This window comes from Rhamphochromis sp. 'chilingali' (assembly GCF_963969265.1).
Source record: "Rhamphochromis sp. 'chilingali' genome assembly, chromosome: 16".
Taxonomy (NCBI): Eukaryota; Metazoa; Chordata; class Actinopteri; order Cichliformes; family Cichlidae; genus Rhamphochromis; species Rhamphochromis sp. 'chilingali'.
This window is the reverse complement of record NC_137943.1, coordinates 1,537,730-1,557,884: the sequence shown is the minus strand read 5'-3', so window position 1 is coordinate 1,557,884 and position 20,155 is coordinate 1,537,730. Positions and strand designations below refer to the sequence as shown.

Genomic DNA, 20,155 nt, shown 5'->3' with positions numbered 1-20,155 from the left:
AGGTTGCCAGTTCGAGCCCCGGCTCGGACATTGTGTCCTTGGGCAAGACACTTCACCCGTTGCCTTCTGGCTACACAAATACAGGTCATTTACTAAACAACTGAGCTCGGTATCAAAGCAGTGATCTACGTCACTCAGGGACCTGATTCTGTGGTTTATAAGAAAGTGAATCACTGGTGGGATTTGTGTTGTGATAAATAGCAGACCGGTGTGCGACACAATGACAGAGATTGAACTCCTCTCTTCCTCACTGGTTCAAACAGAATAACATAATGTGTTATGTTTTTATTTCACCAGTTCATAAGCAATTTTACCCACAGGTCCAAAACATAAATAAGAAATAGACTATACATGTAAATGTACCTGTCACTGGTCCATTACAAAGCCATGTGGAGGCAGGGACCTTACAGCACAAGCATACATTTATTAATCAACAGGACATAACATCATTTTTTCACCCCCCCAAAATGCAAGTTCAAAGCACCAAAATAGGAGCTCAGTATCACACAGAACAGTTGTGCCACTATTCTGAGCGCACGTAAAAAATTTGCAGGTGCAAGTGTTGCATTTTGAGGAGAAATTTATTTTGTGCGACGAAAAGCTAAATTTGAGTGAACAAAATTCATTCCTGCGTGCAAAAACTGTATTCCAGTGTTTGCTATTATCCACAAACACACACCAGCAGCCCCTCTCGCTCAGTTTTTGCATTTGCGCTCGCTCGCAATGTCTTGCTCGCGCTCTCAACATTTCTGCCCGTGCGCGTTTAACTCAACTCTCAAAAATAACGCCATACTAAACAGAAGCTATCAGCTGGCTCTGCAGACTGGGCAATCATAATGATTCAAGCTGCTCTTCATATTTTTGGCCACCAGATGTCACCAAACACATGAGAAAACATAAAGAAACCAAACCGGAAATGTGTCACAACTCAAGACTGCAAAAACGACAAAAAGAACTAATTTTAGTTCTTCTTAGAAGCATGACACAAAAACATTAAATGAGAGAAACAGAGAGTCCAAAACACCGGGTCACAGACCAAGAATCATGAAAAGCTACGTTGTGCACAAGTTACTTAAACTGCCTAAAGTAAATGTACTCATTACGTAGAATGGCATTTTTCAGAATCTACATTATATTATTGAATCATTGCAGATCATTATGTCTATGGTGCTGGATAGCTTTATATATAATAATGTTTCCATAGACGAAACAGAGGTTTTTAACATAACTAGAATGATATACAAAGTACAATATTTTCATCCAAAATATGCCAGAATAGAAGCAACATAACACGTAACATAGAAATACTTAAAGTAGATTAAGCTTGTCCTTTAGTAAAAGTTATCTTAAATTGCGACACGGGCGGTTGCCCGGGCGGCATCGTGGTGGGGGGCGGCATCACGGGCATGGCAAAAGAAATAAAAATAAAAAAAGCTTTCTATTAGAGCGGACAAAAAGCACCACTTAGATTCTACAACTAATTAAAATGATCTTACACAAATGTAACAAAATGGGACTGTCTACATGCGGAATGATGAATGGAATCAAATGAATGACATACCTAAGAACACGTCTGTGTAATATCTATCACTCAACTTTGTGCAGCACTAAAAATAAAATAAAAACAGAACAAGAACCTAAAGATTAGTTTACAAGTTTATTTTTAGCAGTGACAATGACACTATTTTCTTTCACAGTTGCAATAAAAATAATCTTTGATGTTGTGTTGCACTTTCCAGCAGCCATGACCATTTTGGTAATAGAAAAGCCACGCCCACTTATGAGTTGGAGGATTTCTCATAGGACAGAGTAGAAGGAAAATACAGCGTTATGCTCCCTGCCATTCCCTAACGGCCCTGACTGTTGAATGCCACGGCATCAAAGTTTGGTATGCATGTGATCTAATTATCTATATTCCACTTTATCAAAGTGATTACAGTAACAATAATTTCCTTGGCACAGACTGAAAACAAAGACACTGGACCAGATTACACAAACACATCATGTAACATGAAATCCAGTTTTAAATGCATCTCCTTAGAAACAACTGAGGGGAAAAAAACAACAGAAAATAAACATTTATTGCACAATAACACGTGACAACATGACAAACGTATCACTTGTAACAGTCAAGATGATAATTACCTTTAGAAGTCAAGCCATAGTGGTCACTACAGTGGACAGCTATTCAAAGGCTGCTGTCTTGTATTTGTGTCAGTGTTGATGGTATACTTGCACATAAATCACTACACTGATGTGTCACTCCATACTTGCCACCCACTGGGCAGCCAGTGGCCTGACTACGTGGACATTTTACATCTAAAAAACCCTTAAAATAAAGACTCTTAAAATGCCTCAAAAACACACAGCATAGAGTCAAGTACAAACCCTAGAAAAGAGGAGACTGTCATGTTGGTGTAAAATCAATACTAAAATAGACTTCACAGGAGAGATATTAATGCTTAATCCAATCACATACTTTTATTTGTCACAAAGGCTGAAATCTAACTCAGACAAAATATCATTTACACATTACAGACATTTATTTTCCATAAAGAAACTCTCCCAGTCTGTCGTCACAAACAGCATATTATCAAACTGTCAGTCCTGGGCTGTCTCCATCTCTTTGCTACTCATACAACTTCTTTCTATATCAACAGTTTTTCTTGGACTCTAAAAAAGAAAAGAAAAAATCAGACCTGAGTAAAATATTATGTTTCATAACGCACTGCCTGCCATAAACCTCGACCATGGAAAGACACAGACTTTATTCCTAATAAGCAAGTGTTCAGGCTTAAAATAGCACAGCACTAAAAAAGCAGGAGGGCCTGTTATGTGTGGGCCTGTTGCTATATTGAGAAGATGACATACTATACATTAATCAGCCTGTCAGATGCTCCAACACTGCATGGTACTCCTGAGACGGGAGCTGACATCTAAGAAAGTTAACGGGATCATTTTATAGTCTGTAGCGAGAAGCATGAAGGAAATAGTAGAACAGACGATTTCATCAGGTTAAGTTTTGAATCAGAATCCGGTCGTCTACAACCTGATTTCCAAAAAGGATTCAATGCAACTTCCAAATGTAAAGATGTGGAAGGATTCAGCACTCTGTAAAAAACTGGAAGAGCAAATAGTTTCACAGAATTACAGCATCGTGCAAAAGTCTTGAGTCATCCCTGTTTTTTTTACATATTTTTCTTCCAAGGAGCAAGACGCTGGAATTTCCAAGGTCTGAATCTACCAAACGTTTCCAAAGGCGACAGAGTATTGACTAGAATCAAATTATAATTTTATCTAAAATCTACATCAGACAAACAGTATCTGACACACAGAGCCAAACTTTGTGTCATTCACATAAGCCTTTCTGATGATGTTACTATTTTTGTCATATGTGCTCAACAATTCAAAGTTCATTGAAAATATTTTCTTCATTTTGTTAAATAAGAATTTCGTGTTAAAAAAAATATTGGACATATTTTATTCTGGATTAATGTGAAATATAACTATATACCATTCAGACATTATCATTAATCTTTTGCAAAGTTAAGTTGTTTACAGGTCAGCAAGATTTTTTTCTCCATATTTTAATTAACCGCCTAAAGTAAATTAATTAACACAAATTACAGCTCCTGATTAATTCTGATGGTAAGAAACAGCAGTAAAGAGTTTTTGAGATATGTTCAAATATTGCCTCAAATTTCAATGTGCAGAAACCAAAAGGACTGAAAATTGCAGGATGGACCTTTGTTTGACCTTTGACAAAAAAGATCAGGTATTTGATATATGAAGATTAAATTTCATGTCAATCTTTATATATTTTGTGCAAATCGGAGACTGTTAGAGCAGAAGGCCTATGTTCATTTCAGGTGGAATTACTCAGTGGCTCAATTTTAGCTCAGCAATTCAGAGTGTATGGCTGGGTCTCTCCACAGCGTTATTTATTGAAGCAGTGTGTGGTCACCTGGACAGAGAACAGAAAAAAGTCAGCCAACATCCAAAGAGTTTTAAATATCCTTCGACAAACCCAAAGAACTATTTCTGATGGCTACTTTTAAAAATATTACCAAACAGCTTCTTGAAGATAGTTCAAGCTGTGTTGGTCCTACCAAATACTGACTTTAAACCTTGTTATAATTGTGCAAACTCTACTTTTGCCTTATGGACTGTATTTTCATGTATATTGCACAGCTCAATAACACCGCACCTATTTTAGACTAGAAAAGTTTCACACAGTACTGTATATTCAAAGTGAAAAATGTACAGAAACAGGAATAAAATGTACTACACGCTGTTGCAGTACTAGTAATGTTTTATTTGCATCCCCCCCTCCAAAGATCACTTTGAGCAGCTTTGCAGCCGACTTGTTCCTGGCACAGCTCTCCCCAAAGCAGTCCCAGCCCACTGCCTCTCCATTCTTCTGCAGCACAGCCGCAGACCACTCCTACCACATACCTCCGCCGCCCTGAGGCCGGGGAGCCATCTGGCCGAGCCTACCGAGCCAAACAGATAGGTGGCAGCACATGCAGCATGCGGACGCAGCACTTGGTCCATGAGAAGCTAGAAATTGACTGGGGCTCCAAACAAGCCGAACAGAAGTGTGACAAATTGGTACAAACCGTACTGAGTGGAGAACGACGTATTTTTCCTTAAACTCTGGACAAAAAGAATCTGCCACTATCCCTTGGTTCAATGAGCAGTGCCTAACCGGTCCAGATGCTTGTCGACCCAGGCCCTGGGATAAGTGACACCTCATTCACCTTACGATAGTCAGCACAGAACCACATAGACCCATCTTTGTTTCCCACACGAACTATGGGGCTACACAAAGCACTGTAAGACTCTTCTAGTGGAGATATCATCTGAATTTCAGGAGCGGGACCACTCCTCCTTCACACCCCCTCTGGCTTCAGGCTATAAAAGCCCCCCTTCTCCAATACCCACTGTTCTCATTTTCATGCGAACACTCGTCGTCATCAGACGCCTCGCAAATCCTAAGAGCTCGATTCCTACTCACCCTTCAGCTCATCACCACGAATTCCCCGTCGCTCAGCCCATTGGACCATTTTACGATAGTTACGGGTCAGAGTATCTGTTAAGATGTTAAGAATAACAAGTATCTCTTAAAATGTTTCCAATAATGAAACATTTCAATATAATGTAGACAAAAAGGAAAAATAAAAAGATAGTTACGGATCAGGACTCCCGATCCTTACTTACATGTACAAAGTCGGACTGTACAAATCGGGTCTACCCGATCTGTACCGCGCATGTGCAGGGGTTTTCTTCTTCCTGTGTTCGTTTAATGGCAGTGTACTCCCCAGTGTACGAGGATACTGCCACCTGCTGATCGAGCAAATGAACCCTATTGTAAACTGAATTAGCGTCATTACAAACGTGTATTAAATTTGATTTAGTGATAATCGAGTGTGTTTATGTTTGTCTGTGTGGAGAGGATTGATTGGAATAGTGATGATGATGTCCGCTATCACTGTCAATTGTCAGTAAACACTTCATCTGGCTGATGAACCTACACGTGACATATTACAAAGTCTGTATTATTAACTCTGTAATTAGGCGCCATTCTTCTTATTTTACGGCGCTGTTGTTCAATCGGGGAACGCTCTTTGTTGAGGAGAAAAGCATGAATTTGTTTGTATACGGATTATCCATTGTTTAAATGTCCCGGTAGTCGAAAAGGAGGCAGAGCTGCTGAGAAATGCTAGGAGCTAACTGGGCGCTAACCGTGTCATTCAAATATATTGAATGTCGCAATGTTGGCAAAGAGAGGAAGTGACGTAAGATTTGCGCATGCGGGGTACCGATCGGGTTTCCGGTATGGATCAGGTAGTGACAAGCCTCACCCAGCCAGCTACAGCCGCAGCTCGCCACCACTCCGCATGCTCCCTCCCCAGCTGCTCCTCCCACCCAGCGTGACACTCGCCTAGGGTTGCCAGTTCTGCGTGCCTCTATTCCCCCTTCGCAGCTCGCCCCACAAACCCTCTTGGCACCGAGTTGCCAAACCCTCAGCCACGTATTCCTCCTTTGCTAAACTTTGCCTCCAACCTCGGCACCGGGATGCCAGGTTTTCAGCCACCATTTCCTCCTCTGCTAAACACCACAGGTAACCTCAGCACCGGGATGCTAGGTTCTCAGCCATTCATTCCTCCTCCGTTAAACGCCACAGCTAACACCTACACAGCGTTGCCGGGTCCAACATGCTACTTATTCCGTTTCTTTTAACATCTCAGCACCCCTGCTCTCATTCACCGAACTCAGTTAATTCTCTTCCGGGCACAAATGCAGCTAGCGCTTCCATGAACAACGCCTCCTTGCTCCTTTCAGCCTCACCTGACCAGCTATAGCGGCAGCTTGCCACCTCTCCGCACGCTCCCTCCTCAGCTGCTCCTGCCACTCAGCGTGACACTCCAGGGTTGCCAGTTCTGCGTGCCCTATAAGCCCCTTCGCAGCTTGCCCCACAAACCCTCTCAGCACAGAGTTGCCAAGCCCTCAGCCACACATTCCTCCATTGGTAAACTCTGCCACCAACTCTGGCACCGGGATGCCAGGTTTTCAGCTGCCTTCTCCTCCTCTGCTAAACACCACAGGTAACCTCAGCACCGGGATGCTAGGTTCTCAGCTACTCATTCCTCCCCCGTCAAACGCCACAGCTAACATCTGCACAGCGTTGCCGGGTCCTCTCACCTCCGCTACTTCCCACCGTATTTCAGCTAACATTCCTCAAACCAGCCGTCTGACTGCTCCTACCTCCAGTTCAGAGCTGCACCTGGCCTAGACTTTTCGCCCAGGCCCCATTTCTCCAAGCTAACACCATCCAGTTTTTGCTGGCCACAGCAATTCTTCCTTTCAACCCACCGGCCCCAAAGCCTTCTCCTGTATCTGCTAACCTTTGCTAACTAATCACCGCCTGTAAACATGTGGATTTGGCCGAGCTCATTCCTCCTCCTCTCACGCAACCTGCTCTTCCTAGGTGATCAATGGCCACGATGGTTCCATTATTATACGTGGTGCGGCCCCTTCTCAGTTGAAAGAGCTCTCCCGGCTGAGTTTGCTCTAGCCTTCTCGTTATATAGAGACGTCCTCCGCACCGCTTTTCCCTCCCGAAGACCAGACTTCGACTTCATCTGACCATTATTCTCAACCTCGCGTTACGATTTGGCGGCACCGGATTCTGTCAGTACCTCATTCAGTTCGCTTCTCAGGCAGCTGCTCACCTTCAGCAATTTAACCAAGACACCTTCCGGAGCAGTCCCGATCAGGAAATCTACTGCCGTCTTCGCCGCCCATCTTCTCTCTCCCGCAAGTTGTGTGGCGCTCCATCACTTCCCGCTTCCACCTGTATAGCCTCAGCCCAAAATGATTCAGCCCTTGTGCCGTCCTTCTGTTCTCTCCCGCTTGACCCCAGCTCCCGTACCAGAACCTCTAAACCCGCAATCTCCACCCCAGCATGCCTTTGCCTCACGGTTCAGACAGGCGGGGCAGGCCCATCACGCACCTCGGAGGCCGCACCATTTGCCATGACTTCAACGACTCCAGCTGTTCCTTGCCTCAATGCCGCTATCTTCACTGCTGCTCCCTTTGCGGCGGCGGCCATTCCCGCCCTGCATGACCCCTCAACCCCACCAGCCTCCACCCCTGTCCACATTCTGGCACCAGAAGTTGCCTCATTAAAAAAAAAAAAATAGGTGCTTCACCCCCTTGATGGCTCCCAGTCTGACCCCCTCCCACGTCACCACCAGCTCACGGATTATCTACTCTGAGGTCAGTCTTCTCCGAACTCGGCGTCCCTTCGTCGGAAGAGAAAACGCGGGACCTTTAACATCCCCGGAGTTCCTTAGGATAACCCTCGACACTGAACGCTTCCAGGCTCCCCTGCCCATCGAAAAGCCCAATCGCATCACCCTTCTTCCCCAAAGCTTCCTCCTCGCTCTCTCTTGCTTCAGACGACGGCTGCTCTTCCCGTTGGGATGCTTAAACTCACTTGCTTTCACCCGCTGCATCCAAACGGCCACTCCTCGACTCTGCCATGCTGCATAGCTCTCCCAGGGCCGAACCGCATCTCTGGCAACTTCCCGCCAACTGGAACGGCATCACCTTCTTCTACAACGATCGGCTGCCCCGCCCCGACGACGTCCTGCTTTTCACAGATGCCGCCCCTTCTGCCGGCTTTGGGGGTTATTACGGCCGAAGACATTCAGAGCCTTAGCGCCCCACGGAGAGGCAGCTCTGACCCCAGGTCCTCCATTTTCAGCCACATCTTTCGGGATCTAAACCCCAGCATCGCAGAACTCATCAGCATCTCCCAAGAAGCGATTATAAAATAGCCTTGCAGCAAGCACATTGTCCTCCTATTGGACCGCTCAGAACACGTTCCATTCATCGCATCACAACTTCAACCTGCCACAACCCCAAACTGCTTACCCCTAACTTCAGATCTACAAAATTGCTGCATCTCTACCATCCAGCTGAAGCATAGCGATTACTTCCTGGCGTGCACACTCGAGGCCACGTTCCTACTCGCCTTCTTCGGCTTATGCTGTTCTGAATTCACCTCCTCATCCTCGAATCCTCGAACCCCTCATCCGCTTCATTTTCATCCTCAAACGAAGCAAACCAATCAATCGGGCAGCACCACGCCTAAATACTACTTAAAATAAACTCTTGTTTAAGACCCTTCACTAACCCTTTACCTTGACCTCAGAAAATCTCAGCACACCTTACCTTCGGATCCTCTGTTCATCACCAAATCTGGCCACGCCTCAATCAGGACATGGCTCCTCTCACACTTTCGCCAAGCGCCCTCGTCTTCCGGGATTCCTCCAAATCACATCCCTGGCCATCCCTTCCTCACCGGCGTTGTGACTACTGCCTCCTGCCAAGGAATCCCTGACCACTTAATCAAGCTCCTGGGTCGATGGTCATCACAAGCCTACCTGGTATACATTCACAACATTCTCCAAAGCCTCCGTTATGCCCAGTCTTGCTCCTGCAGGGGATGCTGTCTTTGGGGGGGCTGCCCGGCCCGAGAGCCGTCGCCAGTCCCCTTCAAGGCCTTCCTCAAACCGCAGCACTAATCACACTCCCTCATCCCTCATTGGTCATCGTTACCAAGGGAGTGGTCCCTGCTAGTGAAGTGGAGATATCATCTGAATTTCAGGAGCGGGACTACTCCTCCTTCACACCCCTTCTGGCCTCAGGCCATAAAAGCCCCCCTTCTCCAATACCCGCTGTTCTCATTTTCATGCCCCCCCCCCCTTTTTTCTTTCCTCTCTTCTCCTGTCCTCTCCTCTCTTCCTTTCCTCCCTTTATTTCTCGTTAGTACAGGGGGTTCTGCACGGCCTGAGAGCCATCGCCAGTCCCCTTCAAGGCCTTCCCCAAACCGCAGCACTAATCACACTCCCTCATCCCTCATTGCTCATCGTTACCAAGGGAGTGGACCCTGCTAGTGAAATACTCCCACATCGTTAGCGCCTCAGCCAATTCTTTCTGAACAATTTGTCCTTCAGGTAACCTGTAGGGCTGTGAGTGCACTGTCACACCAGGACACATTTCAAACTGGAGCTCTATCAGAGAGGTACGGCTGGGCATGGGGAGAACATCTGCAAAATGCTGTTGCAACGCAGCAACATTCACTCGCTCAGCCTGAGTGTGATCATAATGGAGGGAAGGAGGAACTGGGCACCTCTGGCCAAACTCATCTCTCTCCCTCATCAGAGAAGTGGGTTTGGCCTCTCTCCATGTTTTGAGAAGGTTAACCCTCTCAAGGCAGGCGTTGCCGATTTGCAACAGTTAAAAACTAACAACCTGATTACCCCACATACATATTTTATGAGTTTTTTTTACTCAGAAGTACCACTGCAGGACTTGGTTGTGCATTAGCAACAAAAAGTTTAATTTGAGCCTGAGAGGGTTAAGGTGATATACCTGTGTGGCTCCTCTCCTGTCTGACCGCACCACTGCATAGTCAACACCTGTTACCCATTTACTGTGTGACCATGAAGGCTCCTTGCAACCTGCTGAGCAACTTTGAGATGAAAGAAGGGAGTAATGCAAGCACTTTGTCTCCCTCTAGCCGCTCTGCCATACAGGCACTCCTGAAGTTCCTGAGCCTGGAGACAATTTTCTCGTGATAACTTTCCCAGTGCGTGTCTTTGCTCTCAGGTCCAGAACATACTGAATGTCCTTCTTAGCTGGGCTTGGACCTTCCTCCCAGTTTTCCTTAATCAAGCTTCTTGCCGAACAGCAGCTCAAAGAAAGAAAATCCCATGGAGGCCTGGGGCACCTCCCGTGATCCTGATTGCTTTCATCCCCGTGAATAAACCTATGAATCATGGGCTTCAAAGTCTTATTCCGTCGCTCCACCAGCCAGTCCAGGATTCTGGGGGAAAATCCAGAATTTTAATAAGACTTTAAATTTTCCAAGATGGTTATGTTTGTTTGTCATGTTTGCATGTGTATGTATGTGTGTACCGTTCTGTCTGAAAATACAATAGCTAAAAAAGTGTTGAGCACATTTTGATAAAACGTTGTAGGGTCTAGAGTGGGGTCATGTTAAAGTTTGGGCTACATCCATCCAGGTCTTCAAGGTCAACTTAATGATTTATTGGTTGAAAATTGACAAAAAACCTCAGAACTTAGAAAGCACAATGTGAAAGAGTGCATTGTCAAAAACTACCATATTTCGAATATAAGGTAATATTATTAAGGTAATATTATGTCATATTTGACCTGTGACCTCTCCTTCAAGGTCAACAGAGTAATAGCCATCAAGTGAACCACACATTTAAACTCATTATACAATAAAATGAATGGTGCATGTTTCATATCCACATAAATACAAAATAATTATACTCAAAGTTCTGTCATTTATATTAAAATAGATTTTAACAAGGCAAACAAAAGCCTGCACTTTGCACTTCTTTTTACTGCACTATAGAATAGAATAGAATAGAATAGAATTCAACTTTATTGTCATTGCACATGCACAGGTACAGGGCAACGAAATGCAGTTTGCATCCATCCAGAAGTGCTTTAGTGATATAGATATATTACAATATATATTAGCAATAATATAGATATGTGAGTATATTACAGAATAAACTACACTATAAACTAAGGTTTAAAAAGAACAAAGAAAACAAATGGATACATACAAAATAAAATAATATTCCTTTAAAAGTAAATATCGTCCAAAGAGTGAGCTGCTTCGGTGGAGGTTCGAGTGCATTTTCAGCCCACTGGAAGACAGATTCATTTGTCAACTAAAATATTAACATTCAACATATACAGACTGGTATTCAGCCATCATAATGATCAAAACTATAAGTGCAATAAACCAGTTTTAAATGAAATAATGTGGACTGTGAATGAAAATATCGTCTATGGTTAAGTTTTAATAAAGTAAAAAAGCAGGCACTGAGACAGAATCAGATAAAAATGGATGTGAACAGATCACTAAACAGACCAATAGAAATAGAGCTGCTCTCCTAGGAGCTGGCACAGGGAAGCAGCTTGGTGCTTCACATTCCTGTCCAGCCATTCTTACCCACTACCATGTCACTCTGTAAAACGGTAAGGCAGCTGTTGGCTTCCATCAACTCAAAGTGCATCTCTGAACTTATCCAGCCCAACACCTGCCCATCCTCTCACACACAAACTGCTGAAGCACACACATATGTGATCAAATCTGTGCACAAGCTAGATCACAACAGTCTTATGAGAACTTACATGTGAGAGAAAAGGTGAGTTGTTCTTGCTGAACTGAAGCATCAGTGCAAAGTTATCTTCTAGACAATGTATGCTTGGTGCAAAGTAAATGACGGCTAACTAACTGAACAGAAGAGCAACATAACGACTGAATGTCCGTGCTATTGTTCACTGATCATATACAAAACAAATTCTTTACATCTCAGCTGGATAAGGCACAAACTTTTTATTGCAGCATTTCAAAACGTGAAAATTTACTCAGCAGTCAGACTGACTGCTAAACAGGCACATACTCCAGGTTTTTATGGGCAGTCTAGATGCTAGGCCCGACACTCAAATCCACTCTGCTCCCATTGGCTCATCTCGCTGAGGGTAAAGGCCTGGTTTCCAACTAGCTACTCCCAGCTTCAGCTTTCACTGCACTCTGAAGTCACACGTCATCAACAGTCCAATCAGGCTGGACTTGGGCACCAAAGACTTTCACACAGTCCAGGGGTGGTGATGGTTTCATCTTTCTCCCTTGCCACCCCCCTCATTCCTCCATGTGTTTTTATCCTCTCCTCCACCCGGCTATTTTCAGGCCTCCGTTTTGTCTGTGTCTGCTGTTCTGTCTGCTGTCGTTTTTTAAAAAGGCCCCTCTGACTAGTCTGGATGGATCCACTGCAAGGTCACAAAAGTAGCTGTTAGAGTAAAGTCATTCAGGAGTCCGGTCACTGCTGCAGAGAACAAGTTATCAAGTTTTATATGCAATGGATGTGAACAGATCAACAAACACACTCACTCTCCAAGGACCATAAAGAGTGTAAAGTCACTCCTTTTTAAAAATTACATTTACACACACACACACACACACACACACATACACATATATGTAAATACAGTATATTAGGTTAAAAACAGAAAAAAATTCTAACAAGCTTAAAGTGACTTTTACTCAATACAGACTGAACTCTCTGAAGCACCTTTTGTTCCAGTCTCTGTCAGTGGGATTCACAGTTTTATAATGTTGAGGTCCAGACTGTGGGGAGGCTGGATGATGTCACAGTACTTCTCTTTGCTCATAATTCCATTAATACTGACGAGATCAATGACATCAGTGACTTCAGCCCCAAACTGTGGCAGAGCATCCACGGTGTTTTACAGATGGCTGTCAACACCCACCCCGGGGCCTTTATCTTACCCCCTCCTACAGATTGATGATACTTTGAACCAACAATTTAAAATGTTTCATTCTGAATCGAATTTTTAGTTTTATAAATGTGAAACTGTTTTATATTTGGCATTTTACCAAATTTTTTCATAAATTCAACTAAAAAATTAGAAGCAAATCATGTTTTTTTCCCTCCAACATGCTGCTGGTAGCAAAGATACATTTTAAAACTGGTTCTTTGCTAAACTGTCTTATGTGTAGACACAGCACTGGTTTATACATATGTGCCTTCCTGGGTATCTCTGGACCACTTCCAGTACAACTGCTATTTTAGATGGCTCAGAGTTCCACTGAGACCACTTTTATGTGATCTCAAATTTGTGGAAGAAGCAAATCTTCTAATAAACTGAGCATTATCACAGGAGATTCATTCACTGCAAACAAGCTCTTGCATGCTGTTGTGTGCACATCCATGGGACCAACACAGCCTTTGCTGCCCCATCGTACTCCATTCATGTTCATCCCCATCCCCAAACAAAGTTCAAGTTAAAGTGTTGTCATCATTGTGACACACTGAATAATATACTGTTCACATCACAGTTTCATAAGCAGACAGAAAGTGGAGTGCTCTTAAAATAGCAGCAGAACTTGATGGTTAAGGTAAATCCATCATACAATAGACTCAAATGTACTTATTTTGCTTCCTGGAGCATCAACCTGCTACCAGCAAAGCTTTGTGATGTTTGTAGTTTTTATGTCTGTCCGGCTGGCGAGACAGAAGACTTCCTTCAACTGAATGCTATAATGTGTACTTGAATTAAGGTTTCCAATTTAAGCCACAAAAGAAAAGAAACCTGTGTATAAATCAGAGGGATCCCATGTCTGCTTTACAGAATGATTCTCACAACTTTCATGTGAACAATTAATTATTTCTACCAACACCTATTAGTTTATTAAAAGCACATAACAAAGCAACACCTGGTAAAGTCTCCTTTCTTTATGAACCATTTGAAAACTACAGTTTGTTTACAAACAGTTCATGAAATTAATAATATCCAAAGCTGCCCTCACAATTCTGAATACTCTAGCTGATACTAATATAGTTTGCTCTTGTGTGTCAGAAATACAGGACTGTCAGGACGTTTTACCTCACATCTTAAATTTCTCCTTAGCTTAAACCCCAAAAGGTTGATTCTGTTCATCTGGATGTAGCGGAATCACATAATTACGCTACATCCAGATGGATTTACTTACCTGGATGAGTGATCGAGACCTTCTTGGCCTAAAGTTTATAGGTCATGATTGTGGGCCAAGAAGCAAGCAAAGCAGCGTAAACAGGACTGTGTCTGAACATGACAACAGCTTTGGTCATCTGTAACTGTTAGACCAACTCTAGAACTCATTGTTTTAAAGGAACGCCACCCAGTGGGACAGTGTTCTGTTTTATGTTCTGTAAAAAAGGGCTACATCACCGTTAGTAGCTGTTTATCGTCCTTTTGTAGGACAATAGTAGTAGTAACAATTTTTAAAAAAAGACCAGTGTTGCCCTTTAAACAACCAACTAAGCTTCACTTTCCCTCAGTCTACTTAGGCACTCAGTTCCAGTTATTCACTTGGCTTTCCACAGCATCACAGTAACACTTGATGTGCAATACACTGAAACCTGAAAAAATACAATGATTGGAAAAAATTACTGAATTATTAATTTCTCTCTTCCTCGTAGTCCTTTCACCAGAGGATGAGGCAAGGATGGAGTCTCCATGGATACTCCATCGTGTCCTGTGCATCCGTCAGTGTCAAACATATATTCAAACCAGGCCCAGGGGTCAGTTTTGCTAATTGGAGCACAAACGTTCCAGGCTAACTGAAAACAGAAGAATTACCACAGCAGAACTGTAGAACCGTACCATTGTGAAGGTGCAATGCAGGGATAGAACAAAAATGTGTTAACAGTCATGTCAGTGGAGTGAATACAGTTTTGAATGTAATCAGCAGCCATGTTTGACTCGGACTGATGAGCCTTTAACCCAAAAATGTGTAAAATGCAATGCAATAATTTGCAAATGTTATAAAGCCATATTTTATTCACAACAGAAAATATCATGTTTACACCAACAAATTAAAAATGTGCAAGAACGTCAGACGTCATATAGCTGGAACCACATATTAAACACTTTTAGCATTGATGATGGCGTTGCCAATTCCATAAGCACTAATGCATCCCATAGCATCAGATATGCAGACTTTTGAACTGAGCACAGGTAACAAAGCAAGATGGTCCTTCTTTAGATCGTTCGTGGAAAACATGTCTAGACTAAAGAGGGACTCGTGTTCCAAAAACAAGGACCACAGTAACTCAAAGCCCCCCCACCACACTCGGATCTAATTCTGGGAACAGTTTAAAGATGTGCACCTGATGACCTGAGAGGTCTGACACTGTAGTGGAGAGGGGACAAAGCAGGGAAAAGCATTGGGACCTGTATAAAGCAATAGAAGGATTTTAAAGATAACTCCTTTTTGATTACTTGTAAAATGATAATAATTAGTATGTATTAGTAAAATGTTCCTCTTTTTAGTACCACTTACAGTTTCCAGTCTTTTATTGCCACCGTCTTAACTTCTTTATAAAGTAATATTTTCTTAAAGGGGTACATTGTCTTATTGTAAACATTTGCTACTCTTTCTGTTTTCTGTTGTGAATAAATTATAGCTTTGCAGATCACTGCACTTCTGTTTTTATATACAGTTTGTATTGAGGTTGTATTCTAAATGACCGATCTTTCCTGAGTGCACGATAAACACAACAGCAAACCAGTTTCAGTTGTGAAATACTCATACAGCTGCAAATTCTTACCCGAGCCCATATTTGGTCAGGTGAGGAAATGGACAAAAATGATTGCTAGACCTACATTCAACAGCATCACAAGAACCACCAAGATAGAGTTAGGGCCCTGTGGAGACACACAAGAAAGCTCTTTAAGTTATTTCATTTATTTTGCAACATTATGATTACTGACGCTATCAAAATCAACAAGACAAGCAGTGGGCCCCACTGACAGCATGCAGTATGTAGTGGAAACCAGTAAAGATATCCTCTTGAATTCAGTTCAGTCAGATCAGAATACTTTATTAATCCCTCAGGAAATTGTGTGGATTACAGTTGCCCAAAGACAGTAACAGTAACAGACTAAACTATTTAAATAATACAATATGTTACAGAGTTTACCAATTTAAGAGCTGGCACAAATCGCTCAACTATAAGTATGAAGAGTATCACAGAGGTGAAATATATATGATTGACATTTAATTCTAACCTGTGAACTTTTTACTGTAGAGCGTGTGCAACAGTGTGGAACTATTGCAGTGTTTACAGCATATTAGATGGAGGAGTTGTACAGGGCGATGGCCACAGAAAATAGTAGTTGTCCAAGACAGCTGTCTAGTTCAGAGTTCCCACTTTCTTCTTCTGCAGAAGGTCTTTGGTAACATTTGTTTGTCATCTTCTTATAATCCTTTTGTTGCTTCACCTTTTGCTCTTGTAGAGACTCATATCACCCTGTGTGTGTGTGTGTGTGTGTGTGTCGTTCTTTTCTTTTTTGCTCGTTTGCATACAACCTTTATTATACCATTTATGAATTTTGTTAATAAATCTGAACTGCAAATTCAGGTCCGGAAGCAGGGAGAGCTACAGCAGGGCTAGAGCCAACCTGAAAAAAGGCATTAAGAAGGCCAAGGCGGACTATAGGAAGAAGATCGAGAACCACCTGGAGAGTAAGAACAGCCGGCTGGTGTGGCAGGGTGTCCAGCAGCTGACAAACTACAAGTCCAAATCAGGTATGGCTGAAGGTGACCCAGCATTGGCGGAGGAGCTGAACATCTTCTTCACACGCTCTGAGGTCACTGCACCCTATGCCTCAGAGGAACAGCTACACCATACAGCCCACAGCAGCAGTACCATCATCACTCTGGAGGAGCATGAAGTGAGGCGCACCCTGCGGGCTGTTAACCCGAGGAAGGCAGCCGGCCCAGATGGCGTACCAGGACGTGTGCTGAGAGACTGCGCAGACCAGCTTGCCTATATTTTCACCAGGATTTTTAACCAATCCCTTGAACAGTCAAACGTCCCACCCTGCCTCAAGACCTCCACCATAATACCCTTGCCCAAGAAATCTCATATCTCTAGCCTAAATGACTATAGACCAGTGGCACTAACCCCGGTGGTGATGAAGTGCTTTGAGAAACTTGTGCGTTACCACATTACAGCAGCCCTACCCAGCAGCCTTGACCCACACCAGTTTGCCTACAGAGCAAACCGATCGACAGAGGACGCCATAGCAACAGCACTCAATGTAGCATTAACACATCTGGAGAGACAAGGAAGCTATGTGCGCATGCTCTTTGTGGATTATAGCTCGGCATTTAATACCATTCTTCCATACAAACTGGACGCCAAGCTAAAAGACCTAGGGCTTCCTCACAGCACCTGTAAGTGGATCAATAGCTTCCTCACCGACCGCAGACAGAGAGTGAGAGTGGGATGTTACACATCTCCAGCCCTAAATCTAAGCACTGGGTCGCCACAGGGCTGCGTGCTTAGTCCACTGCTCTACTCGCTTTATACACACGACTGCACCCCCGCCCACCAGAGCAACGCCATTGTAAAGTTCGCAGATGACACTACTGTGGTGGGGCTCATATCTGGGGGAGATGAGTCTGCCTACAGAGATGAGGTGGAGCGGCTGTCTTCATGGTGCAAGGATAACAACCTTCTCCTAAACACGAAAAAGACCAAAGAACTCATAATTGACTACAGAAGACACAAGACAGAAATCCAACCACTAATCATCAGCGACGACTGTGTGGAGAGGGTGGCAGACTTCCGCTTCTTGGGAGTCAGCATAGAGGGAAACCTATCCTGGAGTGTGAATACCTCTGAGCTACTGAAAAAGACACAACACAGACTGTACTTTCTGAGAGTGCTTAGGAAGAACAACATCACACAGAGACTGCTGGTGTCTTTCTACAGAGCCTCCATCGAAAGCATACTAACGTACTGCATAGGCATATGGTACGCTAGCTGCACAGTGGCTCAGAGGAAAGCACTCCAGGGAGTAATCAACGCTGCCCAAAGGACAATCGGCTGCCCTCTCCTCAAACTGAAAGACCTACACAGTTCCCGCTGCCTCAAAAGAGCCCATAACATCATAAAGGACACCTCACACCCTGGTCACTCCATGTTCGAACTGCTGCCTTCAGGTAAACAGTATAGAACAACATACACAAGGACTAACAGACTCAAACACAGTTTCTACCCAATTGCAATATCATGTCTCAATGCTACTAAAAGTAGATGACTTTCATTGCCCCTGTTGTCATTTGTGCCCTTGATGTTGGAATGCTTTCAGACATGTTTTGTTGGATGCGCTAACAAATTGACTGAGTGATTGATTGTTTGAGTGATATATCAACTAGGTCGTATGTTGAGTGTCTGTATGGGGCCTTAGGCCTGGATTGCTTGGGTGTATCTACGGTATGAGAATACTGTATTTTATATGTATTTCTATCTTTTATATCCTATCATTATAGTTTTTAAGTATTTAATTATAGTTTTTAAGTATTTATCTTTTGTGATGTTGCACTGACCAGAGACATCTTTCAATTTCATTGTACCTGTGACAATGACAATAAATAAAGAATATTCATTCATTTTTATTTAAATTTTGCAAGACAAATACTTGTCAAACAGGCCACCACCTACTGAAGCCTACAGAACCACATCATCTGCAAAAAGCAGAGGTGAGATTCTGAAGCTACCAAACTGGAAGCCTTCAGGCACGAGGCTATGCCTAAAATTTCTGTTCATAAAAATAATGAGCAGGATTGGTGACTGAGTCCAACACCTACTGTGAATAAGTCCAACACTGACTGCTGGCAGTGTACAACTGTAGCTCTTGCAACAGTCCTCAATCTGAGATTTGATTAATGGATAAAGTTTCCTTTCCAGTACCCTGGTACAGTCTATCTTCCCAGCGAAGCTGAGTAGTGTGATCCCCCTATAACCTTCCAGAAACTCTTCTTAAAGATGGGAATCACCACTCCAGTCTACCAATCCAGAAGCACCTTGCCACAACCGTGTTTACGGAAGCGGTTGTGGGATTCATCGGGAAACTAGCAGATGATACCGTGGAGACAAAGACTATCACAACGTTTCCCAACCAGAAGCCGTGGGTGGATAAAACCATCCGCGACGCTCTGAGATCCCGCACCGCTGCCTACAACACGGGACTCACGACGGGGGACATGGACCCGTACAAAGCCGCGTCATATAAGGTGCGGAGGGCGGTGAAAGAGGCGAAGCAGCGCTACGGGAGGAAACTAGAGTCACAACTCCAACAGAGTGACTCTAGGAGCCTGTGGCGGGGACTAAGGACAATAATGGACTATAAAGCACCAACAACCGGTATGACGAACGCGGCCGTGACTCTGGCAGACGAGCTGAACACTTTCTATGCTCGCTTCGAGGCTGCAGCTAAGGACTCCAACGATGCTAGTGTTAGCGGCGCTAACGGCTGCAGACAGGAAGATACTGCCAGCACCGGAAACGTGCTCGTCATCTCCGAGCATGAAGTAAGGAGAGCCTTCAAGAGAGTGAACACCAGGAAAGCAGCAGGACCAGACGGCATCCCAGGTCGTATCCTAAGAGACTGCGCATACCAGCTAGCTCCTGTGTTCACTGAGATATTCAACATCTCTTTATCTCAGTCGGTGATCCCCACATGCTTCAAAGAGTCCATCATTGTTCCTGTCCCGAAGAAACCCCACCCTGCTTCTCTCAATGACTATCGCCCTGTAGCCCTCACCTCAGTAGTGATGAAGTGCTTTGAACGCCTGGTCAGAGACTTCATCATTTCTTCACTACCAGACACACTGGACCCACTACAGTTCGCTTACCGTCCAAATCGTTCAACAGACGATGCCATCTCTCATCTCCTCCACACAACACTCACTCACTTGGACACTAGAAGGGGGAATTATGTTAAAATGCTCTTCATAGACTACAGCTCTGCATTTAACACCATAATTCCCTCCACACTCACCACCAAGCTGGAGCATCTGGGACTCAGCTCATCTATGTGTCAGTGGGTCTCCAACTTCCTAACTGGCAGACCACAGGCAGTAAGGATGGGCGGACATGTCTCAGCCTCCACCACTCTCAGCACTGGAGCCCCCCAGGGGTGTGTTCTGAGCCCCCTGCTGTACTCTTTGTACACATATGAC

At 43.8% G+C, this 20,155-nt stretch overlaps 1 protein-coding gene across 5 annotated transcripts in view; it reads right to left on the bottom strand.

Moving 5' to 3' along the window:
- Nucleotides 1–1,532: 1,532 nt before the first annotated feature.
- The window catches only part of LOC308413106 (junctophilin-1-like), a 64,762-nt gene continuing 46,139 nt past the window's right edge, over nucleotides 1,533–20,155 (bottom strand). Inside the window, exons 6-7 of one of the 5 annotated variants that reach the window (XR_013974670.1) lie at nucleotides 14,132–15,828; nucleotides 1,533–14,079 (exon numbers count right to left, since the gene is read on the bottom strand). Coding sequence is in view for 4 of the 5 variants with exons in the window: in XM_080907897.1 (XP_080764023.1) it covers nucleotides 15,748–15,828 (81 nt within the window). In the remaining variant the exon portion in view is untranslated. Of the gene's footprint in view, nucleotides 15,829–20,155 lie in introns of all 5 variants that reach the window. The other 4 variants (XM_080907897.1, XM_080907898.1, XM_080907899.1 and 1 more) reach the window with 4 other exon arrangements.